Source organism: Heterocephalus glaber, unplaced genomic scaffold (genome assembly GCF_053883595.1).
Source record: "Heterocephalus glaber isolate CG9 unplaced genomic scaffold, H.glaber_assembly_v1.0 deba00000738, whole genome shotgun sequence".
Classification (NCBI taxonomy): domain Eukaryota; kingdom Metazoa; phylum Chordata; class Mammalia; order Rodentia; family Bathyergidae; genus Heterocephalus; species Heterocephalus glaber.
The window spans coordinates 12,008,877-12,036,579 of record NW_028258161.1 but is presented as its reverse complement, the minus strand read 5'-3'; the positions used below and the strand labels follow the sequence as shown (position 1 = coordinate 12,036,579).

At 49.8% G+C, this 27,703-nt stretch overlaps 1 protein-coding gene across 9 annotated transcripts in view; it reads left to right on the top strand.

Moving 5' to 3' along the window:
* The first annotated feature begins 9,357 nt into the window (after window positions 1–9,357).
* Camk1d (calcium/calmodulin dependent protein kinase ID) overlaps window positions 9,358–27,703 on the top strand; it is a 366,227-nt gene continuing 347,881 nt past the window's right edge. For 3 of the 9 annotated variants that reach the window (XM_087206796.1, XM_087206788.1, XM_087206789.1), the window contains exon 1: window positions 9,372–9,656. In XM_087206796.1, coding sequence (XP_087062922.1) covers window positions 9,565–9,656 — 92 coding nt within the window. In that variant the 5' untranslated portion in view covers window positions 9,372–9,564. Of the gene's footprint in view, window positions 9,657–9,849; window positions 9,984–10,187; window positions 16,828–17,105; window positions 17,281–27,703 lie in introns of those variants that run through there. The other 6 variants (XM_087206793.1, XM_087206795.1, XM_087206794.1 and 3 more) reach the window with 6 other exon arrangements.

Here is a 27,703-nt window from a genome sequence, read left to right as displayed (position 1 = left end):
TGTACCCCACCCATCCTCATGTGAAGAAAGGACTGAAAAATGCCCCATGTCAGGGAGTGCCTTAGATGTCAGATGGGGTCTTGATTATTTTATTCTGGTCAACACATTGCTCTGGCTTGTACCCAGTATTTAGGGCACCAATACTGGGACATAGCATGATGCCTTTCACCTGAGTTTTGTTGAAACAAAAAAACCCTTCTAGTAAAACCCACTCATTTCACTCCAGCCCTAAGGCACAAAAGGTGGCACAAGCCAACAGCTCTCACCAGACCAACGGACTAAGTGAATTACTTGTTGGTGGTTTCTGGCCTCAGGCTCCTTGCAAAGTTTCTCATGCACAGTGTACAAACTGCTCACCGGGGACACAGTTCCAGAGCACAGCTCTGTGGATCTGGAGTGAAGATTCATGAACAGATCCTGGTGTCTCAGCATCTGTACCTGCAGGGATGCCTCAGTAGTAGACTGAAGTTTGGAATCCCAGCTAAGTGGGCCACCTTTGGCATACCCTTAGGACTTTTCCCCAGGCCTTGAGGTTCCTGAGTGATTAGCAATTGAAATCTACTACCAACATCCAAAGTAAGAAGCAACCCTGTGCTTTTCTCTGACATCTGAATCCTTCAGAGGTGTTTAGAGTTCTACAGAGGCTCAGATTGTAGGGTAAGAAAAGCCACCGCAAGCTCATACAGTCCCCATGGGTGACAGAAACACCTCCAAGTGTGGGGTGGAGTTTGCTGTGTTTTCCGTCCTGATAGTTTCATTCACTGAAACACTGAAATAGTGTACTTTTTGGTCAAAGGTAGCTTTTCACAGACAGATCCTTCTAGGTTTCCCAGCCTCCTCTGCTTCTGTCCTCTCTAGGCTCCCTATTCTCTGGCCCTCCACACACGGTGACCTGCTGAGCAGAGTCAGACGGCAGCTTCAGGGCAGTCGCTGGTGCTGTTTGCCAGATATAGTCAGCTCTCCATCCATGCATTCAGCATCTGCACATTCCACCAACTGTGGGATAAAAATATTTTTAGAAATTGGATCTGTATTGAAAATTTACAGACTTCTTTTTCTTGTTATTCCCTAAACAACTATTTATATCACATTAGGTATTCTAAGTAATTAGGAGATGATTCAGAGTACACAGGAGAGTGTGCATGGGTTGTGTGCAAATACTACATCATTTTATATAAAAGACTGGAGCATTTGCAGATATCAGTGTAGGGGAAAGTTACACAGTGTCCCACGGACGACAAGGACAGCAGTATTTCTGGCTCTCCACCTGCTGGTACAAGGTAGGACTGCACTTTGGCTCCTTTGTGGGCATGTGAGACAGTGATGCCAGTTCAGCCAGGGGCTTGAGAACAGAGCTGATGCATGCCACTCGTGGGAGAGAGCGGTTAAGTGTTGTTCAAGATCGAGTCCTTCTGCTACAGCAACCAGCCTGGGTTAAGAGGGTGACTCTCCCAGCAGGTCTTCAGCCCATTTAATGGGGGATGTGAGAAAGAAATCTTTGACACTGTGAGCCATGAGGAGATTTTGGGGCTAGAACCAAAGCCAACTGTTCTATTACACTGCTCCTTGCTGTTTGCCTCTTTGCCTATGGTTTCCTTTTAGCTTGAACTTCACATCCTCCAGTTGGCTGATTCCGACCAACTTGATCCTTCTAGACCACTTCATAGGTCATCTTTTCTGCAAAGCCTCTTCTGACACTTCCAGGAAACTGACACTCTCTAAGCTGTGTTTCCACTTTGCTCCCTATGCAAACCTCCGTCACAGCTGAAATCACGTTTTATTTTTGCTCTTTACGAGTCTGCCTTCCTCGTTTAGGCTGGAAGTGTCTCCATTCATTTTCCTATGCCCAGTGTCTATTTCAAAATACAAGCTCAACAAATGTCTCACAGAGCACTGAAGGCACTCAGAAATGTTGAAGGACATAATTAAAGACGCCACATCCACGCTAGAGTTTGTAGTTCCGAAGTCCCCAGGTACACTGGCACTGGTAATTGACCAGTCCTGGATGATATTTGTTAAGAGTGGTTTCTTTTCTTGCTTCAGTATTATTTGTCTATAGTTCAAATAATTAAAAAGAAAGGGAGGGACAGAAAGAGATGAGAGTTTGGAGAAAACCTTCCAGGATAATTTTTTTGAGATGCTGTGGTTGTTTATATGAAGCTCTGGCTCTGCTTCGATGGGAAAGCATATTTGTTGATGTAATGCCTTCGCTTTTTATAAATGCATTTATGCACATTATCAACCGTACCTCCCTTGGCGGTTTATATACTATTAGGTTCCAAGATTCTGTTTCAGTGTCTGTGGCAGATGAAGTAAATTCAGTTCAGGGTGGAGAATCAAGGGAGATCCCATTTTTGTTTGGGTCTAGTTCCCCATAGTTGAGGTAGCATATTTACTGTCACAGTGTCCTTAATTTCAGAAATGCATCTGTGCATACTGTCGAGTGCATCTCATTGAGTTGTTAAGACTAGACTCTGAATTCTAATATGAACTGACAAGTCTGTGTTTCAGTGTCAGTGGCAGAACTCGGGTCCTTGCGCTTGTGCAGCAGGCAGCGAAATCACTGAGCCAAATCCCCGGCTCACCCTTTTTATTTTTTAAAAAATGAGTTTTACATTACAGTGGGCCGCTGTTGTGTTTGTCTGTTCACCGTCCATTTCTGCTCTGTCTGGAAATAGCTTCTCTGCCTTCCTGAGGCTGTTTATTTGACTTACACTGGGCAGTGGCAATGTGGGGTAATAGTTGGCCGAATTCTCTGGAGTAAGCTGCTGCAGGTTCTTTGATTTAAGCTATGTGACCTGCCGGATGCTACTTCAGGTCTCCAAGTCCTGGTCTCCTCCATCATAGAATGGAAATAGCTGTTACTGTGAAAGTCTTATTACCACAGGTTTTTTCCTTGGGGACATTTTTTGGGTGTGTGGTGGGGTTGGGGGTTGAACCCAGGGCCATGTGCATGCTAGGCAAGTGGTCTGTTACTGAGCTACACCTCCAGCTTTCCTTGGCGACTATGGGAACTGCCTTCTTTCAGCAGCCATGGCTATAGAAAAATCTACATATTTTCCCCAGTATATGTGATTTGACTTTTCCCCTGAGAAAACTGAGGGATAATTTCTTTGGAGATAAGTTTGCTTCTTGGAGACATGTCTTGACATTGATTATCCTCCCTCCCTTCCTTCCATCCTTTTTCCTTTCTGCAGTACTGGTGATTGATTCCAGGGCCTCATGCATGCTAGGCAAATGCTCTACCACGAAGCTATGTTCCCTCACCATTTTTATTTGTTTGTTTTGAGACAGGGACTTGCTACGTAGTCCAGGCTGTGTATGTAGCCCAGGCTAGCCTTAAACTTGCTGTAGTCCTCCTGCCTCAGCCTCCTGAGTGCTGGGATCACCACCATTTAGGAACGCACCACCATTTTTTTTTTTTTAATTGGAGGAGTTCTATAAAGGCTTTGTGGCTGGCCAACCTTGATTTTTCATCATCTTTCAATGAGATGCATTTTTTCATGAATAGTTATTTGTGAAGCGATTCACGTATGCCCAGGCTAGCTTGACTTCTTGGGTCACATTTAGTTTCTTTATGCCCCACATTTCTTGACTGAAGTTTCTATTAGTCTTCACCTCTTTCATTAGACTGTAATACTGAAAGCCTCTTTTGCACATTGCTGTACAGACACTGCTTTTTCCACAGTGGAAGTGTTGTGTGACACCCCACCGAGGCGTGCTCTTCCTTGGTGGTACCCTAGTGCACACCATTGACAACTCCTGTCAGTCATCAGGGTATAGCTTCTAACTGCTTCTAAGAACTAAGTACATAATTTAAGATGCCAACAGTTTTGTCCTTCAGCGTTTATGAGAAGAGGCCTCTCACCTAAAGTATTGTTGAACAATCTATTTAATAGTTAGGACCTTCCTCCAACGTGAGGAAGTGTTTCTCCTTGTAGTTCTCCTTGTTGAGATTTTAGTAATTTTTTTCCTGTAGGGTATAGCTGTGTGTGTGTGTCTGTTTTACCTAATAAAATATTTTTTTTCCTTAAATTCTTTTATTGGTACATTGTAGGTATACAATACATATACATTTATCATTGGGTGCTTGTACCTGTACATGATGGATCTTGGTTCTTATTTTTTCCCCATTACCTGTGCGCCCTTCCCTATTTACATAGATTTCATTTCCATTTTTTTTCTTTTCTCATAATTTTTCCTTTCCCTTCTTTCCTTTCCCCTTCCCTTCCCACCACCCCTACAACCTTTGGACCTTTTCCTATTTCAAATTATCAATTATTCATTTTAATCATTTTAATCCTTACTTACACTTCAGTTTCTCACACTAGAGAAACTATTCAGTATTTACACGTGCGTCCTATTTATTTCACTTCCTAATAAAATATTTTGATCAATACATTTTTGGGCTAAGGAATTCTTATGTTTTTAGAGACAAAGTAATGGTACACAGTTTTCAGCATATGAAAAGCTACTGCCTTAGGAATCCTAAAAGTCATTTAGTTTACGTATCACTTTCCCTTCTGGAAACTGTCATTGTACGTTCAGGCAGGTACAGTGCCTTACACACACACTGAGTGGCAAACCTGGGGCTTGGGCCTACTTTGTGGACTTCCTGTTCTTCCAGCACCCCAGCTTACCTTCCTGGCTTATCATGTCAGGAATGTACGCTAAAGAGAGGTAATTTGGAACATTTAGGTATTCATTTTCCCCACGCTATCTGCCCAGTACTGAACCTGGGCCACCTAGGCAGACCTGTTGGCAGGAGTGTTGGCTGGAGGAGCCTGATGGGTATGTGGCTCATGACTCTTTGATGCTGGGTCATTAAAGTGCCTCTTCTTTGAACTCTTTAAAAATGTTTAAGGGCTTTCAGGAAGTATAAAGGCTTTGAACCTCGGTTAGCCAGAATTCTGTTAGTATAACAAAATACCTGGTGGCACAGGCCATAATCCCAGCATTCCAGAGACTGAGGCGAGAGGTTTCAAGTTTGATCCCAACGTGGGGAATATAATGACTTAGTGAGACCCTCTCTTAAAAGCAAACAAACAAATGACGAAAGACAACCCGAGGGGCTGATGGTATGCCTCAGTAGTAACACTGGGTTCAATCCCCAACACCTGTTCTCCCCCCAAACCCCCAAATGCCTGAGATAATCAACTTACAGAGAAAAGGTTGATTTTGGCTCACAGATTTGGAAGTTTGGGTCTAGGGTCGGCTGGCCCTGTGAGGAGGCAGCACATCATGGCAGAGGCAAATGGTGAGGCTGAACTGCTTGCCTCATGGCTGGGTATGAAAAAGAGGAAGCAGAAGGGACCTCGGTACCCCAAGCACCTAACTTCCTCTCTCTAGGTCCCACCTCTCTGCAAAAAGGTTTTGTGGTTATTGGCCCATGTGTGCAGTGCATGATGGTCACCTTCACCGTGGGGAGTTGCTGCATGCACGAGGCTCATCTTATTCTTTTTTCATGCCCTCACCTCCACTTCTTGGTCCCCTGCCAATTTGCAAATGATCTGTTGCCCTGTTTCTCATTATCTATCTTCAATTTTCCTCTCTATGTATATTTTGGGTTTCTCATATAAAAGAAACCATGTGGCATTTGAGTTTGTGTGTCTGATGTATTTCACTTAACATCATGGTTTCAAGGTGCATCTATTTTCCAACAAATTAGTCGAATTTATCCTTTATGGCCTAATACTGCTTCATTGTATATCACTACCACATCTTCTTTATCCATTCATCTGTTGATGGACATAAGGACTGCTTCCCAGATTTAGCTATTATGAGCTGTGCTGCTATAAACATGAGTACGCGGGTGTCACTGTAGTGTGATGCCTTTAACTCTTTTGGGAAGGTACCTAGAAGGGTAGTAGCTGGGTCAAATGGAATCTCTCGTTTTAGTCTTTTGAGGAATCTCCATACTGATTTCCATAGTGGTTGTACTAGTCTACACTCCCACCAACACCCCCCGCCCCCGGCAGCCTCGCTGGCATTCGTTATTATCTTATTTCTTGGTAACAGCCATTCTTTCTGGAGTAAAGTGGAATTTCTTTAATGTAGGCCCCACAGCTAAAGGTTCCAGTACCTCTCAAGAGTGCAATGCTAGAGACCAGGCCTACCATGGGATCTTTGGGGGACACTTAACATTTAAACTGCAGCAGAACCTGAGCCTTAGTAATCCATAATAGCTGGAAGAGGTTTTCAGAGTAGAATTGTTAGGGAACAGACAGCTTTTGATTGACAGGTAATAATTTTATTTATTTATTTATTTATTTATTGGTACTGGGGATCGAACTTGGGTCCTTGTGCTTGTGCAGCAGGTGGCGGAACCACTGAACTAAATCCCCGGCCCAGGTAATAATTTATTTGCAATGGAGTTAAGGATGGAAAACAGGAAGAGAGTGGTAGCTATCACCTGCTCAGCTTAATACAGGGCAAGTTGGAAGAAATAGTCAGTTACCCAAGCAGGGGCCTCTACTCAGAATTGGGAACTTCACAGGGCAAAGGTTTAACCATTCTTGGGAACTTGTGTGGGGGGTTTGTTTTCTTATTGAAATGTCCAAACAAGAGCATTTATTTATTGAGACACTGTCCTGCTATGAAGCCCAAGCTGGCCTCAGACTCAGCCTCCTAAGTCCTGGGATTACAGGCATGTGCCAGGAGACCCGACTAAGAACTTTTATTTTCCATGGAGACTGGTAAGGGAGAAATGACCATAATACAGCCAAAATGAATCTGTCTTTGGCAATTCCTTCATCTTTGGGCCCTGGGATCCATTCTTCTCAGCCTGACACCTCGAAATTCCCATTACAAGTTTTTTTCTAGTTCAGCTGAGAATAGCTTGGTAATGTTGAATGAATATCATTACAAACTTTGGAAAAGAAAAGCTCTCTATCGCATTTTTACCAGTTCGGAAAATATCAAACAGTGGTTTTAATTTCCTCCCTCTCCCTTCTGTGGTATTGAGGATCGAAATGAGGGCTTCCCACATAAAGTACCAGGCAAGTGCTCCACCAGTGAGCTACATCACAGCACTTGTAAACTCTGAGACAAGGTCTCACTAAATTGCCCAGGCTGGCCTCGAACTTACCATTCTCCTGCCTCAGCCTGCCAAGGAGCTGGGATTACAGGTATGTGGTACCACACCTGACCTCTATTTCCTTTCTTTATCCATCCCAACATACCATTAGGGAATAGTCACCATGTGTAAATTACTTTGTCATGTTCTAGGGATACAGTGATGAGAACATAGACATGTTCTCCATGGAGCCTGCAGCCTGGTAGGAAAAGTCAGGCTACAAAGCAGTGGCAAATGTCAGCCCATTCCCTTCGACTTTCTGCTCGGGTAAAACGGTCTCTTTGTGTCAGACAGAATGGAACAGGAGGGTGGGAGAGAAAGAACAAATAATGAACGAGCACTTTAGCTCTGAGCACAGGAGCTGAGCCTGATTGTTTCCATGAGTGTGAAGGCTGCCCCTAACAAGAGAGTGAGGGTAAAACAGAGGGGAAAGAGAAGAGGAGGAAACAGAGTGGGAGCAGAGGAAGGGGAGAAAAAAGACAAGTGGCGCTGACTGAGGGGCAGGGAGTGTTAGCTGGGATCTGGGCTGTTGCTGTGGCTCCCACTGTTGATACTACTCAGCCTTCCATGCGAATCAAGGATATCGCTGATGGGCACGGGCCACCTCCAACGTGACACCCCAGCTCTGAGCCAGTTCCTTAGTTCACACCGGCCTGTAAACAGACTTTGTGGGTTTAGTTTGTGTTTCTAACAGCACGCACAGTCAGACAGGCAAATAACAGACTGAGGAGGTCCAGAAGATGATGAGGGAGTTGGAAACACCCATGGCCTGGTGCCCTTCTAAGTGTCAGAACATCACAGCACAAGCCGTCACTTACGTGCTTGTGTTGACGGTGGTTAAAGAAGCCTACAGTGCTGCCTGTCTTCTAAAGGTATCGCGTATACAATTATGCATGTATGTAATGCTTGATAATGCTAGGTGATTGTGTATTTACTATACTGAACTTTTTATAATTTTACGATGTACTCCTACTTACAAAAATTACTGTAAAACAGTATGCTCATATTTCATGTTTACCAAGTCTCTCGATTGTATCATTTTCTCTTGGCCGTAGGAATAATGGGGTATGTATCGTCTGCATCCACTCCATCTCTACACAACCTACTGTGTAGTAAGCGGTACGTCCAGGAGCCTGCCAGCACCCTGTAACGTTGGCACCTGAGTCTGCATTCCTTGGGCCGCGTCCCAGTCCCATCGGTGCATGGCTCTAACCCTTGTTCACTTTTCTCAGATTAGGGAGCCACAAGCTGAGACTTCCAACGATGGGAACAGCACGGAAGTGGAGGGATGGGGAGGTCGGACAAGCTGTCCTCTGACCTTGGGGGTCAACAAGGAGGCCCAAGAGAGGTCGGCCAGCCTGCACCCCGGCCGTGAGAGCCAGGCGGAGGTGCTCAATGGAGTCTCCTTTTCCGAGAGCAGAATTTTTTCCTCTTTTACAGTGAAACTGGAACAGTGCTGGGAAAATGGGACGGGTGTCCCCAGTCAAGAGACAGGGCTGTTTACCCAACTCTGCATAGGAGCCCTAAGGGAAGGGAGTCTTGGTACAAAGGAAAACTATAATTTTCCGAAGGAGAGGCGGTCAGTGCCAGTGGGGGCCCGGGGACCAGAGCGCGGGGTTCCCTGACAGGTGGCCCCGAGGGCGCGGGTCTGAGCCCAGCTTCTCCCTGGAGGGGGAGGTCGGAGAGAGCCCCTTGGGGCTTCGCCGTCCTTAGGTGTTTTGAGGTACAGGCCCTGACCCGGGTACCCCACAAAGTCAGCTGCGGGGCCGTAAGGTGAGGCAGCCCTCCTCCAGAGGGCGTGTGGGGTGGACACCGACTTTGCAGTCTCCGGGTCGGCCGGGGCCGCAGAGCGGGGAGGCGAGAGGACCCGGAGTTGGGCTTCGGCCCGAGGCCGGGCGGGCGCGTCCTGCGCGCTCCCGAGCCCAGGGCTCCCACGCCGGCCCCTTGCGGTCCCGAGGCCCACGAGGCCCATTTTGGTGCAATGCGAATCAGCTCGACCGCCCCGGCGGAGGGGCTCCCGGGCTCCGGGCGCTCGCGCGGGCCGGGGTCCGAAACCTGAGTCGGCGCCGCCGACCCCCGGCCTCGCCGCTGCCGTCGCCATAGCAACCAGGCCCCCCGACTCGACTCGGCGGCGCCCCGCCCCGGCAGCGCGCGCCCCGCCCCGGCGCCCCCGCCCGACCTCGCGCTCGGCTCCCCGCGCGCGCCCGGCACCTGCCCCTGGCCGGCCCGCACCTGCCCTCGCCGGGGCCCAGGGCGCGCGGCCGGTGCGCGGGCTGCGGGCGGGGCGGGGCTCCCCGAGGGCGGCGGGCGGGAGCCGCGAGGAGGCGGGCGCGGGGAGGCGCAGAGGCGGCAAGAAAGTAGCAGAAAGTGGGGCTGCGGGCGCCGGGGCGGGCGGCAGCAGCAGGAAGTCCGCGCCCGAGTCCGTGTCCGCGCCCCAGCCCGAGCCCGGCAGAAATCCGGCGGGGAGCGAGCGCGCCCGCCCGGCTGCCATGGCCCGCGAGAACGGCGAGAGCAGCGCCTCCTGGAAGAAGCAAGCCGAAGACATCAAGAGGATCTTCGAGTTCAAGGAGACGCTGGGAACGTAAGTGGGCGCGTGGCCGCGACCCGGGTCCCGTCCCCGGCGCGCCGAGCCCCCGACCCCGCGTGGCCGCTCCGGAGGGGGGCGCTGGCCGGCGGGGAGCGGCCCACGCGGGGCGGGAGAGCGGGCGACTCCCCGCCTCCCCGCCTCCCCGCCGCCGCCGCCGCCGCCGCCGCCCGCGCTTCCTCCCCACGCGTGACTGGGCCGAGCGGTGCAGACCGCCGTTCGCTGTGCGCACTCGCGTGTGCCCGGGCGCGCTGTGTGGACCGGAGACGGGGTCACGGCACAATTCACCCTTCCGGTCTTCCCCGTTTCTGCCCTGAAATCGGGGTTCGTGGAATGGACTCCCGCGCGCGTCTCGCCTGCAGGCTGGACTCGGGGAGCCGCGCGACCGCGGGAGGGAGGGTTTGGCAGAGCAGGGCGCAGGCGGGGAGGCGCCCGAGCGGGTGCGCGCCCGGGCGCGTGTCCCGCGGGGGTCTCCGGGCCGCACCCCCGGGGAGCAGGGACGGTCCCGCCCGGAGTTGGTTTTCGTTTTGTTTTGGGCGCCTCGGAAAGGTGGAGGGGCCGGTAGTGAAAGAGATCAGGCACTGCTGGCAGAATCAGAAGTTGGGGTTCCCCACCCCCCGCGATCAGCGCGTGCTGTCGGCTTCCCGTGAGCGTTGGCGGGGGGGGGGGGGCGAGCTGTGCATTAGGCCGGGAAGAAGGAGGCGTTTCATGGATGGATCTGCGTGGCTGGGTGCTTGCTTGCCTGCCTTCCTTTTCTCTTTACTGTTTCTGTGGTCGGCTTGCAGTGGCAGAACCCCGTTTTCCAACTCCGTTTGCCTGAGCTCAGGGTCCGCCGCAGTTGTTAGTCACCCCCCTCTCCGCACCCCGCCTCTGCAGCGGGGGTGGGGGGGGAGCGGTGAGGGTGAAGGCGGCATCCCCAGCCTAGCTTCGGACTCTTGGGAAAGCCCAGGACTGGACGAGGGTCCCCAGCCGCGGCTGCTGGGGTCCCGGAGGGCACCTGTGGGTACTGACTTTATCATCGTTGAAATGAAATTAGAAAACACTTCGCCTTTTTTGGGGGGGGGGTACCAGGGATCGAACTCCGGTCCTTGTGCTTGCGCAGCAGGCGACTTCGCCTTTTTTTTTTTTAAATTTAAAGAAAGGGGTTTCCCAGTTGAGGGTTAGTTTTGGTCAAAACTTTTGAATCCTGTCATTGGGGTTTATTCAGTTTTGGGGTTGTGACTCTGAGATGTTCAGATTACAAGGAGGTAAGGAGTCCTATCCATGTGCATGTGTCCCTCTTCGAGGCTTTTACCCGCCTGGGCCCCTTGCCTGCAGCCTCTGGCAGTTTGATGCAGTATTGCTGACTGACTTGGCTTCCACCTGGCTGGCTGCAGTCGCTGGGTGGAGGGGTTCCCTGAGTGGCTCCCGCTGTGGCGTGCTGTTGGGGTCGCTGCAGTGGCTTCCACCTCCCGGAAGGATGGGGATTTGTCTTCGGACTCAACAGCATCTCGATTCTGGCCCCATTCGGGTGAGCTCCGGGCATGAGTCTGCCCTAGGGTCCCAGAGGGCTGCCTTCTGCCTTGGAAATTATTCTTTGCCAGGATCCTTTCCACCTAGTGCTGGCAGGGGTCCTAGAAGAGTGAAAGTCATAGAAGAGAATGGCCCAGTTTCTTTTACTCAATGACATAATGGTATGGTAATCGTGGTAACATTCTTCAGTGTGTACCCGGCATTTATTTTAAGTGTCTTGTGTGTGTTAACTCACTTCAGTGTCACAGTAACCTTAAATGATGTAGATATTTACTGTGATCCCCAGTTGTCAGATGAAAACACGAAGGCAACAGAGAAATTACGCGACCTCCCCACGTTATTAGGTGGTGGACCTGCTGTGGAAAGCTAGGCAGAGCAGCCTTTGATAATCCATGCAGGGTCGAGCCACTTTGTGGATTTTGTAATGGTGGATGATGAATAATAATTTAACCTGGGCTTAGGATGTAGAATTCAGTGGTAGAGCTCTCGGCTAGCATGCGTGAGGCCCTGGGTTCCACCCCCAGCATTGGGAAAAAATATAAAGGGCTTAATTTTAATACTTAGAAAGCTAATTTTAATACTAATGTAAATAGAAAATAATTATGGGATAATCTATTATCTAAACATGTAAGAATTTCAAAGCTCTTGGATTATCAGTGTCCTTCTGCCTATTGGACTCAGTAGAAGTGTTTCCAAGTTCAGGATGTCTAATTCACCTGGGCCAAGTCTAGCCACTTCGGCTGAGTCTTAACAACTCGGAGCTCACTTCCTGTCCTTTCTGTGTGGGCTTTTCTGTTTGTAATCAAGTCCAGCGTGAATCCAAGGCTTCCCTAATTATAACTGGTGTTCATTCCCAGAGCGCTCTGTGGTTCCAGCCATGTTGTTCGCCACACCTTTGCTGTGTGTCTTTAAGATCCTAAGGCAGGAAAGCCCAGCAAGAAGTGAGGCTGTCAGCTTACAGTGTTAAAACGCTTATGAAATAAAGCATCATAAAATCCAGGGAGGACTTGCGTTGCCTGAGTCTGGAATCTCATATTGGGCTGCCTTCTCCAAGTCTCTTCCTAATAGAGTAGAACACTTACTGTTGGATGCTAGGGTCATGGCACTTAGTGTGGTCAGAGGGACCTTGCTGGAGTATGGAGGCTGAGGGCGAGGGACGCTTGACCAGGAGGAGGAAGTGAAGGGCAGCATGGGGAGAGGCTTGGGGCTGGGTTGTTGGCTGCATCTCTGAGATAGGCCCCAGGGAAAAAGCTCTCAACCTGGGACTGCACTTTAGCCGCCTTTGAAAGGGAATCCCAGAACCTAACCTATCTCTGAATTAGGTGGTGAGGCTTAATTACTGCTTATTAATTACCAACATGTTTTCAGGTCCTTGGCACACGGTGAGAGCAAATAAATGCTGTGTAACAGCAAATTAGGGATGGTAAACATTCTGTTGGTGCATTTTGCTAGGATGTTGAGGCTTCTCTGCTGTAGGTGTCTTTCATTGACTTCTGAAGCTGCCACAGAAGGCTGACCCACAGCACCCGGAGAAGTGCAGATGGGGGGGAAGCTCTGTGTGTGGCAGGGAAGCACCCCAGGCTCCTGTAAGCGTGCCTGCAATTTCCAGCCCTTGAGATGCGTGTGAACAGGGAAAGCCTTAACACTTGGCACCACCAGAATGGTTTTTCCAGCTTCCCTCGATTCCCCTGGAGGATGGGCGATGACACATCCTAGGAACTAGATCTCCTTCTCATGGAGCCTGAGGATGGTGTTTCATCAACTGACATTTGAAGTCTGCTGTGTGGAGGTGGCTGGCCTGGGTCTGGCTCAGCCACTCAGGGGCTGTGTGGCTTGTGTCAGGGAGGGGGCCCCAGCAGCTGGGCGAAGCTCCTCTGGGTGGCAGGGACGTACTTATGACTGTGCAGGCGCATAGTGAATCAGCTCTGGACCAGCCGCCCTGGCCCGCGTAGCATCAGCGGCAGTGAGTCCTCCTTTCTTTAACTGAATATCTGCTGAGTGCTGCTGTAGGAAGAGAATAAATGGCCATTTCTGTGGGGCGAGCCCTGTCCTTTGCTGCCTGTCTCGTATTTACACTGCTTACTCTGAAATTGCTCAGTAAATACCCCTGTTGTCTGAAATTCAGGCTAGGAAACACTCACCTTCTCTCTTCTTGGAGCGCATGTGTGCGTGTGCGTGCGTGTGTGTGTGTGTCTGTGTGTGTGTGTGTGTAAAAGGAGCTGGTAGTGGGTTGGACATGGGGTGTGAGATTCCCCAAGGATTTGGGGTCCGAAGGATGGTGGGACTGGTCGTTTTGTTCAGCTCCTCCTAGGGGTTTTGAGCACCTTCCGTACCTGGTGTTGGGGCCCTTGATAGGGCAAGCTCATGCCCGGAGGCATCTCTGCTGTCCCATCAAGGGACTCTTGCATTTCTGGTGAAGTTCTGGGAAGGACTTTTTTTTCCGGCACTGGGGATTGAACTCAGGACCTTACGCTTTCGAGGCAGGCACAGTGCCACTGAGCTACATCCCCGGCCCCTGGGAAGGACTTTTGAGGAAGTTCCTCTCTGTCCACAGTGAGAGAGTGCGTGTGACAGACCGGAATCTGAGCAGCAGAAGAGCTGTAACTGTGAGAAAATGCTGTTTTGTGCTTTTAGAATTCCATCAGTAGCGGAGCTAGATCGCTGTGACAGGTGGACCCATAACTCACAGCTCCTCCACTCGACCTAGGAGTGTGTGTCCCAAATCATCTGTTCAAAATAATATATGATAATTATGTCATATGTGAGAGGGATAATATTATTATTATAATAAATGTTACATTTGGAGAAAAAAAGCAGAAAGTTTTCCTTGACTGAGGAAAGCTAACCAGCTGGGTAGAACTGGTCCCGCAGTGGTGAGTGGGGACTCCCCTCCATCCCTGGCTCTGCTTCAAGCTTGCCAGCCCCGGGAGGTGCTGGGATTGGCTGTTATTGGAGGAGGACCTCAGGGGTCAATTTGGCTGCCTCTCTCTAAGTCCTTTTCATCTTTCCTTTCCCCAAACAAATCTCCTCAAATCTCCTTCAGTCTCTCTCCACCTGCTGTTCCTCTCTCCTCTGGGCCGGCTCAGGCGTGGTGCCCGCTGGGAATTGCTACGTTACTGGTCACCCTGCTGAGGGTGGCAGACCTAGCACCTTGGGGCCTCCTGTCATCCCAGTGCCCCAGATGTCACGGGAGTCCCCGGGAGCCCTAGCCCACTGGGCACAGGTCTCTTTGTTAACGAAGAAACAGCATATAGGTGGCCCAAGGAGCTTGGTGTCTGAGACGGTTCACCCAGGTTTCTTCTCTCACACGATGTGGCCAGTTGAACGCTAATGTATTTGACCCAGGAGGACGTGTGGGCTCTTTCTTTGGGGTGAGAGATCACTTTTTTTGGGGCTAGTTTTTTTTTTTATTAGATCTCACTTGATTTTCTTTAAAGGTTCCTTATGCAATATATGGATTATTTAGGCTCCAATCTGACCCAGGGTAACCTCCGAATGGATGTCAGAGGTCAGGTTCGTTTTGTAGTGGGCCGTGTTCAGCCCACTCTGTGCTCAGCTCTCAACTGTTTGCCTTGTGCTGTTTTTCTTAGTGTTTCAGCAAGATTCCCAAAGGCAGGGGTTCTGTCCCTTGCTTTACTCCCGATCTTGAGGATAAGTCAGGCCCAGTACGAGCATTCACAGCTGTGTTCCCCTGGATTGACCCCTTAATCTCAGGTGGAGATGGAAGTGGCAGCTGCCCGGGACTGTGAGGACCCAGGGATGTGTAGGAAGTGCCAGCTCCTTTCTGGGGTTGAATAAACAGTGACTATCATTACGCTCTTGTTGCCTGCTGCAGCTGCGGTTGACTCCTCAAGAATATTCAGGGCCAGCACCAGTGAGGAGGAACATGCCTGCATCTGCTGGAAATTGATTTTTGTAAGCTCTTGTTGCAAAAATGCCGGATGATGCATATTTATCCTCTCAAAAAATTGATTTAAGCAACCAAGAACAATTTTTCCTTCAGCCGGGGAAGAACAATTGCTGATTGTTCTTTACGCTTCAGTGACTGGCTGAGAACCTAGGTTTGATGGTTACGTGGGAATGGATGCGAATCCTGCCAGGCCCACTGTTTCCTGGCTGTGCAGCTTTGGATGAATTATGTTACCGTTCCGAGTCCCATGTAGGACACGATCTCACTGGGCACTCATCTGGGGGTTGTGAGGAAGATGAAGTGAGGCTGTGCGAGAACCGGAGGAGAATGGAGCCGGCCTGGGAATCCGCTCGGCAAGTGCCAGCCCTCTCCCCAGAGACCATTTGGGCAGATTTGGAGACTACACAGGGCCCTTCACCGTTTGCTCCCAGTAGGCGACCATTAGTCCATGCGGTGCCAGCATTACCCCAAAGCCTCCACCCTAAACGCCCTCTGGGCCAGCTCCTGTGCTGGGCTGACCAGTTTGCTTCACATCCCACACCCCGGGCTTGTCCCTTCTTGTAGCTCACCCGCTTTGCCTCTGCCTCTCCCTCTCCCTGCTCCTGAGCTGGGGCTGAAAGTCTGTCCCTGACGTATCAGCTGGTGCCACCGCCTTCTCCCGGCACAGATGTCCATCCTCATCCTCGAGCAGCAGCGGCTGGCCTCCCTCAGCTTCCTCGTGCTGGGCTTGTCAGCACTGTGGGGCTCTGGTCAGCTCTCACTGGCCTTTACATTTGTGCTTGCTGTGCTGGGATGGAGCCTGGGCCCTGCATCGTAGGCAGGGGCTCACCACCGAGCTACCTCCACAGCCCTGAAAATGGTTTGATTTGATGCCTTGGGTCACTTACAGAGTCTTCCTCTCGTGGATTTATGTCATGTAACACCTGTATGTACTGAATTCCTTTGAATGTTAGTGTTTTAGAGTAGAAGCAGCTGTATATGTACATCGCACAGTAGTTTAGATTCCTTTAGATGGGGAGTTTTTGGGTAGGAGGTGGAAGATCTCAAAAAACTTTTACTTTTCCAGGCTGTGGGATGAAAGTGTAGCTCTTCGGAGCTTACCTCTAAGTTGGGGGGTGCCCTCTCCTAGACCTTTCCCTTGCAGCCCCTTTGGGGCCAACCTCTGGTTCCATGCTTGGTGGGAACTCTATACCCGTGCACTGGGGAAGCTGCTAGCCTGAAGCTGTTAATATTCTACCTGTTGAGAGAGCCTGTCTGTCGTTCATGACCACAATCCAGATCACTGGAGTTGCTCTTGCAGTAAATTCAATATGTTGCTATAAACAGAACCCTGAAGATACCGTATTAAATAAAACCCCAGCCCTGATTCCCAGGAGGCACTCATGCTTGCTTCCCCATACAACTCTGTCCCTTCCCACCAATGCCCAGCACTGTGGGGGCAACAAGGGGAGGAGAGGGGAAACAAACCCTACCCAGACTGAAGCCTTGTAGCTTTAGACAACTTGGGCTGGAGAGAAGAGCAGAAGTGTACAGAGCCAGGACATCGCATCGGCAGTGTCCCTGCCCCCAAATATCTGTCAGTATGAGGGCCCAGAGGTCCTTAACCTTGTGCTATGGTTTAAATATACAGTGTCCGCCAAAGACTCTTGTACTGGCCGGCTGTAGAGGCCCACGCCTGTAATCACAGCACTTGGGAGGCCGAGGCAAGAGGATTGCTACGAGTTCGAGGTCCATCTGGGCTACATAGTGAGTTCAAGGCCACCCTGAACTACATAAAGTTAAAAAACAAAAAAAAGACAACAACAAAAGACTTGTGTATTGAAGGCTTGACCCCCAGTGCTCAGAGGTGGGGGACCTAGAGAGGAGACTGGCTCACAAGGGGATTACCCACTGATGAGTTCACAGCGGAATGAGCTGTTGGGCGCGGGCAGAGCCAGAGGAAGGGTAGATCACTGGGGCTGTGTCTTTGAAGGGTGCACCGGTCCTGGCCCCTTCCTCTCTCACTCTTTCCCTTTCTGTTTCAGAGTCGCCATGAGTTGAGCAGCTTTCCTCCATCAAGCCCTTCCACCATGATATTTCTGCGTTTCCACAGGCCTAAAGTAAAAGCTGGCCTGCCATGGACTGAAACCTTTGAAACCATAAGCCAGAATAAATCTACTTTAAGTTGACTTTCTCACACTTGGTCACAATGATGAAAAGGTGACTAATACACTTTGGGAAAAAACAAAAATGCTTAAAATTTGTCCTAAAAGTTTAGGAGCGAAAAGCCAGGTGTGGTGGCACCTGCCTGTGATCCCAGCACTCTGGGAGGCTGAGGCAGGAAGATCCCAAGCTGAAGCCCAGCCTGGGCAACTTAGTGAGACTGTCGGAACATAAAAAAGAAAATAAAAAAAGCAGGGAGTGTGGGTCATTGAGAGGGTCCTGGGTTCAATCCCCAATACTGCGCCAACCAACAAACCTCCCAGAATTAGAAGGTATGAATACCCTGAAATAGGCTGAGAGTCTGCCAGTAATTTAGCGTGTGAGTGATTTTGAAGTATTCCGGTGTTTAGAAGAAGTGTGTGAGTGGGAGGGATGGAAAGGGAAAATCTGGTCTTGGTGCTTTGGAGGAACGAAGCTCACAGGGTTGCAGGCTGGGGAGTTGAAGGCAGAGAGAGCCATGTGGGAAGGAGCCAGGGGCCTGAGGAGCAGGATCTCAGCCATCACAGACCTGGGCACCGCCTGGCCTAGGCCCCGGAAACGGTGGGTGCCATTTTGCCACCACCTCTGGCATCTTTCCCTCCTCTCCTCCCCAGCTCCCTGCCCCGGGGCCAGGCAGGACTGGTAACCCCGTCCTTCAGCCACAGCCTGCACCCCAGTGCTCTGTCTAGGCCGAGTAGGATCCTGCTTCCCAAGAAATTCCCACTTAACCTCTGAAAGAAAGTGGACTCCAAATAACAGCAAAAGTTTAAAATGAGCTTTTGGAACTGACATCCTGTACAAGTTGGGGGCAGCCTGAAGTTGGCAGTAATGTACAAGAAGCGTGCTCCATGGATTCTCTCTGCCTATGTTAGCATGGTCTGTAAAAATGGAGTTCGTGGTCCTGGTAGTGATAAAAATGTTAAAAAATTAGCTTTCTGTAGCCCTTTCAGCCCTCGGACAACTGGGATATAGTAAGATTTCATATATATATGTATATGTGTACATATATATGCGTATGTGTTGGAACAATTGTGGTTAAAACGTAGAACTTGTGTTCTTTACCATTTTTAGGTGCATCGCTGGGTTAAAACAGCCACATTTGCAGCCATCCCCCTGTCCGCTTCCAGATCTCTTCCTCTCCCCAAGCTGAGCCTCTGGACTCCATACACAGTGTGTCCCCTCTCCTCTTCCCCAGGCTGCTGGCAACCACCATTCTCCTCCCTGTCCTGTTGCTGTGAACCTGACTCCTCTGGGGACCTCCTGGAAGTGGAACCTTGCAATCTCTGTCCCCTCTCACTTGTATACTGTCTCTTCAGGACTCATCTCTCTTGTAGCAGGGCGCAGAATTCCCTAACTTTTCCAGGCTGAATAATAGTCCAGTGCATGAGTACACAACATGTTGCTTATCCATTCATTTGTCCACAGACATGAGTTGCTCCCACCTCTTGCTTGTTGTGTATATTGGTGCTAGGAGCCAATATGGGAGAATAAATCTGTCCTTAAGACCCTGTCTTCGTTTTTTTTGAGCATGGACCCACAAATGCAATTGCTGGATCAACTGGTAGGTGTATGTTTTAGTTTTTTTTTTGTGGCACTGGAGGATTGAACCCAGGGCCTTGTGCATGCCAGGCAAGTGCTGGGTTTTAAATTCTGCGAGGAACTGCCATACTGTTTCCCACAGCTGTGTGGTGTTTTGCAGTTTGCAAAGTGGCTTTTGCATCCAGGATTCCTTCTGGCGCTTCAGATAGCCCTGTGAGTGAGCCGCAATTATTGCCTTCATTTTACAGATGAGAAATGGAGGTCGGGGAGGAGGTTAAATGACCCAGGTGACACGTTGCTAAGTGGCGAGTGGAGATTTGAGTGTCTCCTGACTCCTGACTCAGTGCTGTTTGTCCTGTTTCATGCTGTGGCAAACCGGCGAGTGCAGTTGATGGAGTAGAGAACTACTGACTGCTGAGAGGAGGAAAAAGACCCAACTGGGGCCTCCTTTGGATGAACATGGTAGCGTAGGGGCCCCACGCCAGTGTGTGCTGGTGAACCAGCTTGTGAGGGAGGAGGCTCTGGCTCTGGCCGGTGCAGGTCCCGGGGTGTAGGCCTCCCACCTGGGCTGGTAACACTCCCCATAGTTTGATAATCTACTTGCAACACGCCTGATTCACGCTCTCTTAGGCAGAGACACCCCTAAAGGAAGAAGAGGTCAAGAGGTCTCAATCTGAGTCCCAGCTCTGCCATTTCAGAACCAGAACCTCAATCTTATCCTGCCTGGGTCTTGATTGCCTTGTCATCAGATGGGGATAATTAGCCCTGGATTACACCTGCTCATGTTACAGAACTTTGTACAAGTTCTGAATGAGGGAAGGCATGTGTGGTGCTTACTATATAGTGAGGCCGAATACAAACAGAGGGTATTATTACGAGGATTATAGCTTTAAAAATACTCCTTTCTCATAAATGTTAGCATCAGGTGCACTCCGTGAAACCTAGCTATTGTCTTTTGGGCAGGCCTTCCATAGAAGTTGGGTCATGTGACCTTAAGTCATGTGCTGACTTGTTTGTTGACAAGTGTCAGCAGCAAACCCTGAAAAGTTTCATAATATATTTACCTGGCTCTGTTCACGTGTTACATTTTTTCATTGTCAGGGTTTAGGTGATTGGTACCTTAAGACAAACTTTAAAAAAATATGAGGGCAGCAGATCCTCCCAGCAGAGAATTTGAAAGATACGGAAGAGTTTTCTGTTGCTGTGCTTGGATACCACAGATGAGGTAATTTATAAAGAAAAGAGGTCTATGCAGCTCACCATCCTGGAGATTTAAGAGTATAGTGTCTGCATGGGCAGGGCATCTGCTGAGGGCCTTCTTGCTGGCGGGGACCCTCTGCAAAGTCCCCAGGCACCACAGGGGTCACATGGCAAAAGTGAGCCTGGGGTGGGGCTTTCTCCCTCTTCTTCCAGAGCCACTGTTGTAACGATGGGGTCTCACTCTCTGCCCTGTCTAATCCACCTGCTCCCGAAAGCCTCTTCTCCAAACACCGTTCACCTATGACTTTGGGGAGTAGTTGTGGGGGACACACTTGAACCATGGCAGCTGCGTACTGGGGCAGAATGGGCTGGTTGGCTGGATGGATCCCAGGCGATCGGGATCTCAGGAGGTGCCCTGAGGGTCGGTGATGGGGTGGGTCTGTGAGGTACGGGGGGCTGTGGATATTAACCGATCGACAGTATGTCAGTATTCTCCCAGCTGGTGTGGTTGAGGCGTGGTGTACGTGCTGAGTGTTGGCTCTGCACATAGGCGAGCCTGTCCCTTGGAGTGCTGCGGGTGCCTGACTTTATTGAGTGTATCAGCACACTCGTGTCAGCTTGGTGGTCATGTGATAGCCCTGCTGACGTTAATGTCACGGCCACTACCTCTACCCTCACGAGCCCCGCTAAGCACATCCCAGAATCTGGTGTGTCAGAATCTGATGCCAAGATGAGACCCCGCTCAACAGCCTTCCAGAGAGCTAATTCTACACGTGAGAGGACGAGATAAAAAGGATTCATGTCCTAGAATGTCTGACTGCCCCTGGTTAGGATAAGGCACAGGAACCTGGCTTCTCAGTCACGTTGTGACATTAAACAAATACTGTCCCACATGTAGCCCTTTCTTTTGCCAAACTGCAGACATCTAAAACCCATCCAACCTCTCCTTTAGTTTGGCTCTTGAATGTCTGCGAAAGGTGGACCTGGTACCTTTGCTTTCTCTGCTTGTGTTAAAGGCTTGTTCCCAGCTGAAACCTTTAGAGGTGGGGCCTAGTGGGATGTCTGGGTCATTGGGGAGCAGCCTTCAAGGGGAGAGTGGGACCCCAAGCCCCTTTTCTTCCTCTCTCTTTTGTGCCCTGGCATGTGTTCCCACCATGATGTGCTGCCTCACCACAGGCGAAGAGCAGTGGTGCCAACTGACCATGGACTGTACCACTGAAATGATGAGCCAGAGTAACCCTTTTCTCTTTATAGGTCAGTGGTCGCTGGGTTGTCACAGTGACAGGAAGCTGACTAATGCGATCTCTTTAGAATGTAGTCTGAATCAACTCAGTCTCGCAGTTAGAGGTGAGGTGTTTTTACCCTGGTGCAGATCAGCTGGACCATGTCTTGGTGTGTGGGCCATGAAACACAGGTGCTTAGAGATACAGTGTCCTGTAGTTAAGCTTGACACCTAGACCCACAGGGCTTTGGCTGGGTCTTCTCCTGCTGTCTAGCCATAGGGTGAGGTTGCTGCTCTGTCAGCTTTGCCTGTCCCTGTCTTTGGTTTTCGTTCCTGGGCCCTTTGGGATTCCCTGGACAGGTGTGTGCAGTGAGCTCCTGAGTGTGCTGTAGGGAGAACTCGGAGCTGGGTACTGGGTGCCTTTGTTCTCTCTGCTTGTTTCCTCCCTGCCATGCCCGGCTCAGGTAGATGAGAGGGAACCACAGTCAGAGAGCCAGGAGCAGAGCACAGGCCCGTGACTCCTGCAGGGCCTCAGTGGCGAAGACCCGAGCCAGGATTCCCTGTGCGGAGGCCTGTGTGAATACCGCCTCTTGTCTTAGTGTAACAGGCCTCCCGGTGGGCAGCACCTGGCTCAGGTGGGACCCTGCGCTTAGTAAATGTTGGTGGGGAAAAGGACTGCATTGATGGGGAAGAAAAAGAAGCACCGGGTTTGATTAGATAGATGAATTTGCAGTCTTACCTGGACCGAGCTGTGAGACGTTGGCGCAGTCACATCACGTGAGTTCTGTTTTCTCTGAGAACAGTTCTGACCTTTTCAGTTCATGGTGAGGTTTTGTTGCAGAGATGGATAGAAAGCATACTGCGTATTATAAGTGCACAGTGAAGAGCTACAGACTTCGTTTTTAAGCAAATAGGTGCTGAACCCCATCATGTGATTGAGTGCATTACAAAAACCTCTATCAGGTGTCTTCAGGAATACTACGGGAGATGCATTCCGTGAGCTTAAGGCATTTTTTTTGAACTTAAGAAATTAAACATTAATAGGAAATTTGTAGATGAGTGTAAAGGAGTTTATGCTCTTTTAGAATGAGCTTAGGGAAAGAGATGGGAAACATCTTGAAAAACTTAAAGGATTGGACTGGAACTAAGAGGTGGCGGTAATGTTGATTATGCAAAAGAAGAGGCCCTAGGTGGGTAGAGTCCACCAGGGTCGTAGCATATGTTCGTTTGTTCGTTCATCTGTTTGTCCGTTTGTTCTTTTCTGAAGGCCTGCCAGGTGAGAAGGGCTGGTTGGCCCAGCGTGTCTGGGTCTGTAGCTGGAGATGGCTGTGTTCCCTGTGGGCCTGACGGTCCGGGAAGTGCAGTTGAAGAATGTGGTTTATTTCCAGGTGGGGACATCGGTCTTGCAGCCACCTCTGTTGCTCAGATGGTTTGGGGGAGAGAGGCTATGCCTGCAAGTGGGTGCGAGGCCCGGCCTTGGTGGGTTAGGGACCCGGTGGAGCGTGGTGGTAGTAGTCATAGTGCCTCTGAGTCTCCAGGACCAGTGACCTGTGATTCCCTCCCCTCAGCTGTCATTGGGAAATTTTGTAGGAATTCTTGAATGCGTATCACCTGAGTGAGGCCTCACCCTGGGGATGTGGGGATGGTCCTCATGAATGCAAGGACCTCTGAAACGCTTGCTGAACCCTGAAGGTCTTCAGAGCTGGTCTCCTTCAAAAGATCTCCAGGAGTTTGGGGTGCATGCCTGTGGAGTGCATGCAAATAGACTGTAGCCCTGCAGAAGACTGGCTGGCTGCACTCTGGACAAACCAGGCCCCTCTTCATAAGTCCCTTGGGAATGTGCTAGAAACTGAAATGCATTGGTCTGGCCAGGCCTGCCTGGAAATAGGCCTTTGTTTATTCGTCCCCTGTGGTCCGGCATCACAGAGGACTTTGGAGAATGACAGGGCTGATTCACAGTGTTTTGTTTTAAGTCCATCAGATTTTATGAATGGAGAGTCACTCTGCCATGAAGGAAGTGTTGGTGAACAAAACATGGTCCTTGTCCCTCAGGGACCTTTTTGGACAGACATGTAATTACAGCTCAGTGTGACAGTATCCCTTGGAATGGGACAGTGAGCCTGGCCTTTGCCTAAGGACAGTCCCGGAATCAGAAGCGGGAAAGACTGAGCATTCCCCAGTAAGTACTTGGTGAGCTGCTACATGTGTGCCATAGAAGTGCTGACCTTTTGAAAGACAAAGGGTCGTACGGTTCCTGGTGACACAGTGAGGTGTGCTGTGGACAAAGCCACACCCATTCCAGGCTCTGCCCTGTCAGGTGCTGCCTCCTGCTTTCCCATCCTGGCTGGCAGATCTGACCGACATGTCTGACCCTTCCCTGGAGTCCCCAGGCCCCTCGCCCTGCTGGGCTTCCCTGCCTGTGTTCTGTCCGTCTTAGAGGCGGACTGCTGAGAGTCAGTTCTGATTGTCTTTTGTATGCGTCTGCTGTGTCTCATGCTGAGCAGGGGACATTCGCTCATACGTGATGACCATGGCCTCCGTTCCCCAAATAACCAGTACGCTGCATAATGGACGGAGAGTTTGGTTTACTTTGAAAAATCCTGAGCGAAGATATTGTCTGCACAGTCCTGGAGGGAGCCTGCTTTCTAAATGTTTTTCTTACTGATCAGCGCTTGGAAATGTTCTCCCATATTTCCTTCCTCAGGGCTTTTGTCTTTCAGTGGTCCCCCATTTTCCAGGTGTGGTTACTCACCGTGGATCAGCTGTGTTGCATCTGAGGGACCAGCACCGCTGCTCTGGTGTCTGAACAGGGCCCCCCCCGCCCCCCCGCCATCGTAACTCAGCCCCAATAATAAGTTAGAGGGACGAAGTTTAACGAAAGGACGACACTTTGTTTATAAAGAGGAAAAGGAGGGAGAAAAGAGAAGATAGCTACCTTGATAAGAAAGAATCGGGGTGGGGGCTCCGGAGGGTGGAGGACCCCAGGCCCTTTGTTCTCAACTGTTTTGTTTTGGGGGGAGTGAGTGACCCTTCCCCCTCCACCCGGAACTTGTCCTAACTGAATTGGCCTCCGGGCCCCTCTGTCTACCGTCATTTCTTCCAGTGGTCTCTTCTTACATGCAGCTTCTTGCTGTCTGCTTGTCCTTGACCTACCTTTGAAGGCCTTATCTTTGGGGTGGGTGGCTAGTTGGCAAGGGGGTGCCTCATTCCTCTTAGCTTAGAGTTAGTAGGGGGCGTGTGGACGTCTGCTGTACTCTATATCAACCCTAGAGTGAGAAATACGGTGACTCCACAGTGAATCCACATGTATGAAAGTGTATATTTAGGGCATAGGTGTGAGCACACACGGCCTTAAAGTTAGCCAGCCCCCCTTGCTTCCCCTGTATTATATTGGGGGGGTGGCTTATCGTCTGTGCACCTGGCTTTCTCTCTGTGCTGCCAGGGCTGATGTTAGTGAGAAGGTACGGAGGCTGCCTGCTAAAGAATCATGTGCCTACCAGTACTGGAATGTCTGCTGGGCATCGGCACTTCCTTAGACACCTCATGCCTTGCTGGGTCACTTAACCTGTGGACCATTCTGTGGAGTAAATGCGGTTTGACAGATGAGGAGAATGGCTGGCCCCAGGTCACGTGATGAACGCCTCACAGGGCAGGGATTTGCCCAGATCTGCCTGTCTGAAGCAGCTTTGGAAGGATGCCCTCGGCTCGTGGCTGTCTGAAATGGTACCTGTTGCCTTGTCCTGGGCGTGTCCTGCAGACTCTGCCGCTGGGCCAGTGCTGGGGGGCCCTGGGGACCAGCGTGTGCCACTGCGTGGCCTCTGTTAGCTGTCACTGCGTCTCCAGACTTCCACCCCTGCTGCCCTCTCCTCAGGCCCAGGCAGGCCTCGCCCTCGAGCCTGGAGCTTGCGTCAGGCTCAGTCTGCAGGTGAGGACGCCGGGCCTGGAGTGTGTGACCGACCTTCCGTGCTGAGAGAGGGAATGGCTTACTAACCATTTTATAGGTCAGGAATACATTCTGTAACAGTGCTATTTCTATCCTGGCAAAATGAAGAAAATAATTTTCAAAACAGCCAAAGAAGCATGAAATTTCAGATCAGGCTATGGGGGTGGGGTGGGGAGTGCCACAATAAAAACAATCAAGTGGAGCTCTCATCCTAGGACTCTGCGAGAGAGTATGTAGTATTCTCTGGAACTTGGACAAATGCACATCTTTTATAGTTTAGGTATCCATTGGCCAAAGGTCATGGAAAATTAAGATACCCAGAAATTCATAGAAGTCTGGTTTATTTTCTCAGATGGCTGAGCCAGGTGCAGAGTAAGACTTTGGTCTTTGTCCCTCTTGCTCGAGCTGCTGCTGAGCTGGTTACCTGTGTCAGATGAGTGACTTGGGTGGGTAATTGGACTCCAAGCTCGGTGGTCTTCCTCCACTCAGGGCTCTGTTGTTCTGTTCACATTTAAATAGTTATTTTTCTTTTCTCCTTGCAGTGTACTGTAAATGTTACTCCAAAATTTATTAGGCTGTTTACTTTTTCTCAGGGCTTGTTATTTTAAAAATGTCATTATTAGTCATAATAAAGGACTTATCATGTATTATGCACCTCAAGTGGTTTCTTTCTGTTTTCAATAATTGGAAAACACCAGGAGATACCCAATAGGAGAATTAAACATGTTGAACACCCGCTCTGTTAAGAGAGATCTAACCAGCATGATATGAAGGTTAGTCATTGTTTCTACTTACGCTATGTTTTGAAATCTGTTTCTCTAACGATTTATGTGAAAGGTGACCTTATTCTGTTGTCACAGGTAACTTCTTAGTAATAGGAAGCAGTGAAAACTATGTCTTGTATTGAGTTGTTATTCGGAGGTTTTGAGAGGCAAGCTGTTTATGTTCCAGCTTGAGATTCCAATTCTGCGAGTGTTTAATTCTGCAGAAAGCATCTCACATAGGGAGCTGAGCCCACGGGCCACCTCGAAGGCTCGTGGGCTCCTTCCTCACAATCCAGTGTAACTGGGGCTGGGGATTTAGCTCAGTGGTTTTGCTGCCTGCTGTGCAAGTGCAAGGATTTGAGTTCGATCCCTGATACCAAAAACCCCCCCAAAAAACCCAATCCAGGTGTGGATTTCCTCTGGGGTGTGGACACTGATCCTTTGGGGTCAGTTTTTTTAGGTGCGCCTCTTTCTTTGCTGCCCTGGGCCCTCATGTGCAGAGGGCCTCATGCTCCGTTGAATGCACTGTTCTCTCCCCACTTGACGTTCCTAATACTTTTTAAACAAGGGTCCCCCCGTTCGCCTTTTGCCCCATGTCCCACACATCTCTAGTGCCAGTCATTTTTAATCATGAAACTTTCCTCTCCAGGCCTTTCACCCTAAAATCAAAGGCATTTTAGTGATTAACGTTTTCTTAGGGTTGGTGGTTAAAAAAGTTTAGTCAACATTAAAATTCATCAGCTAACTGGAAGTGTCTTTTATTGTGAGATTCCCTACCCAGAAAGGAGCATATATTTGTTTAGTATATTGAAAAAAATCTGAGACTATTTAGAAACATTTCAAGTAGTCCTTGAATGCTGTGGCCTGCAGGCTTTCTGTGAGTGGCTGTTGGTGCAGGCGGTCTGGATGGAAACACTGCTCCTTGTGCCTGACTCTTAGCTGTGCTCCCTGCCAGGCGTCTGTCTGCACATTGCTGGGCCTCCACGCATAAGGTATGTGTACGCACAGCATGGGGATGTGTGAACACAGCGTGGGCTTGTGATGAGTTGGTTTTTTTTTTTTCCTGAGGATTGAACTCAGGGTCTCACATATGCTAGACAAGTGCCCTACCACGCAGCTATGTTCCCAGCCCCAGATTTTGATGAAATAAATCATGTAAGATTTGTTTGTTTGCCTGATGACTGGTGTTTATAAAGTGCTCCATAAATGTTAGCTGCAATTGCTTAATTTGGAGCCAGTTTTTGCCACTCAGATTCATATCAAAATGTGATACCTCTAACTCAGTGTAAATTCTTCAGGATAACTTTAAAAAAAAGGAGGTGTCATTTTGAGATGCTGTCTTTGTGTAGGAAGGTACAGGGACAGTTAAACTTTCCTGGTAATTGGTAAGTCAATGCAGAGCCTGGAACTTTCATTACTTGGGCGTCAAGCTTAAAAGAGATAAGAAAATAAGTTGGCACACACACATATCTACTGTATTATAGAGCCTGTGGATGCAGACATGAGAAAGGCATGCCTGTTCCCCAGGAGTGATTAGAAGGACCCTTGCATCGTGTTTCCTACATGGTCTAGCCGAGCTGGGAAGAGAGCACTTTTGCCCATGTATTTTCTTCTCTGATGTTTACAATTCGTAGATCATGGCCCTGCAGAGGCCTTGGAGTCCACGTTGCAAGGAGTGAGGAGCGAGTGGTGTGAGTCACAGATATTTTAATATTTGGCGAGATCACCTTCTCTGGGAATGTGATAGGATAAAAACCAGATAAAACCAGGCCC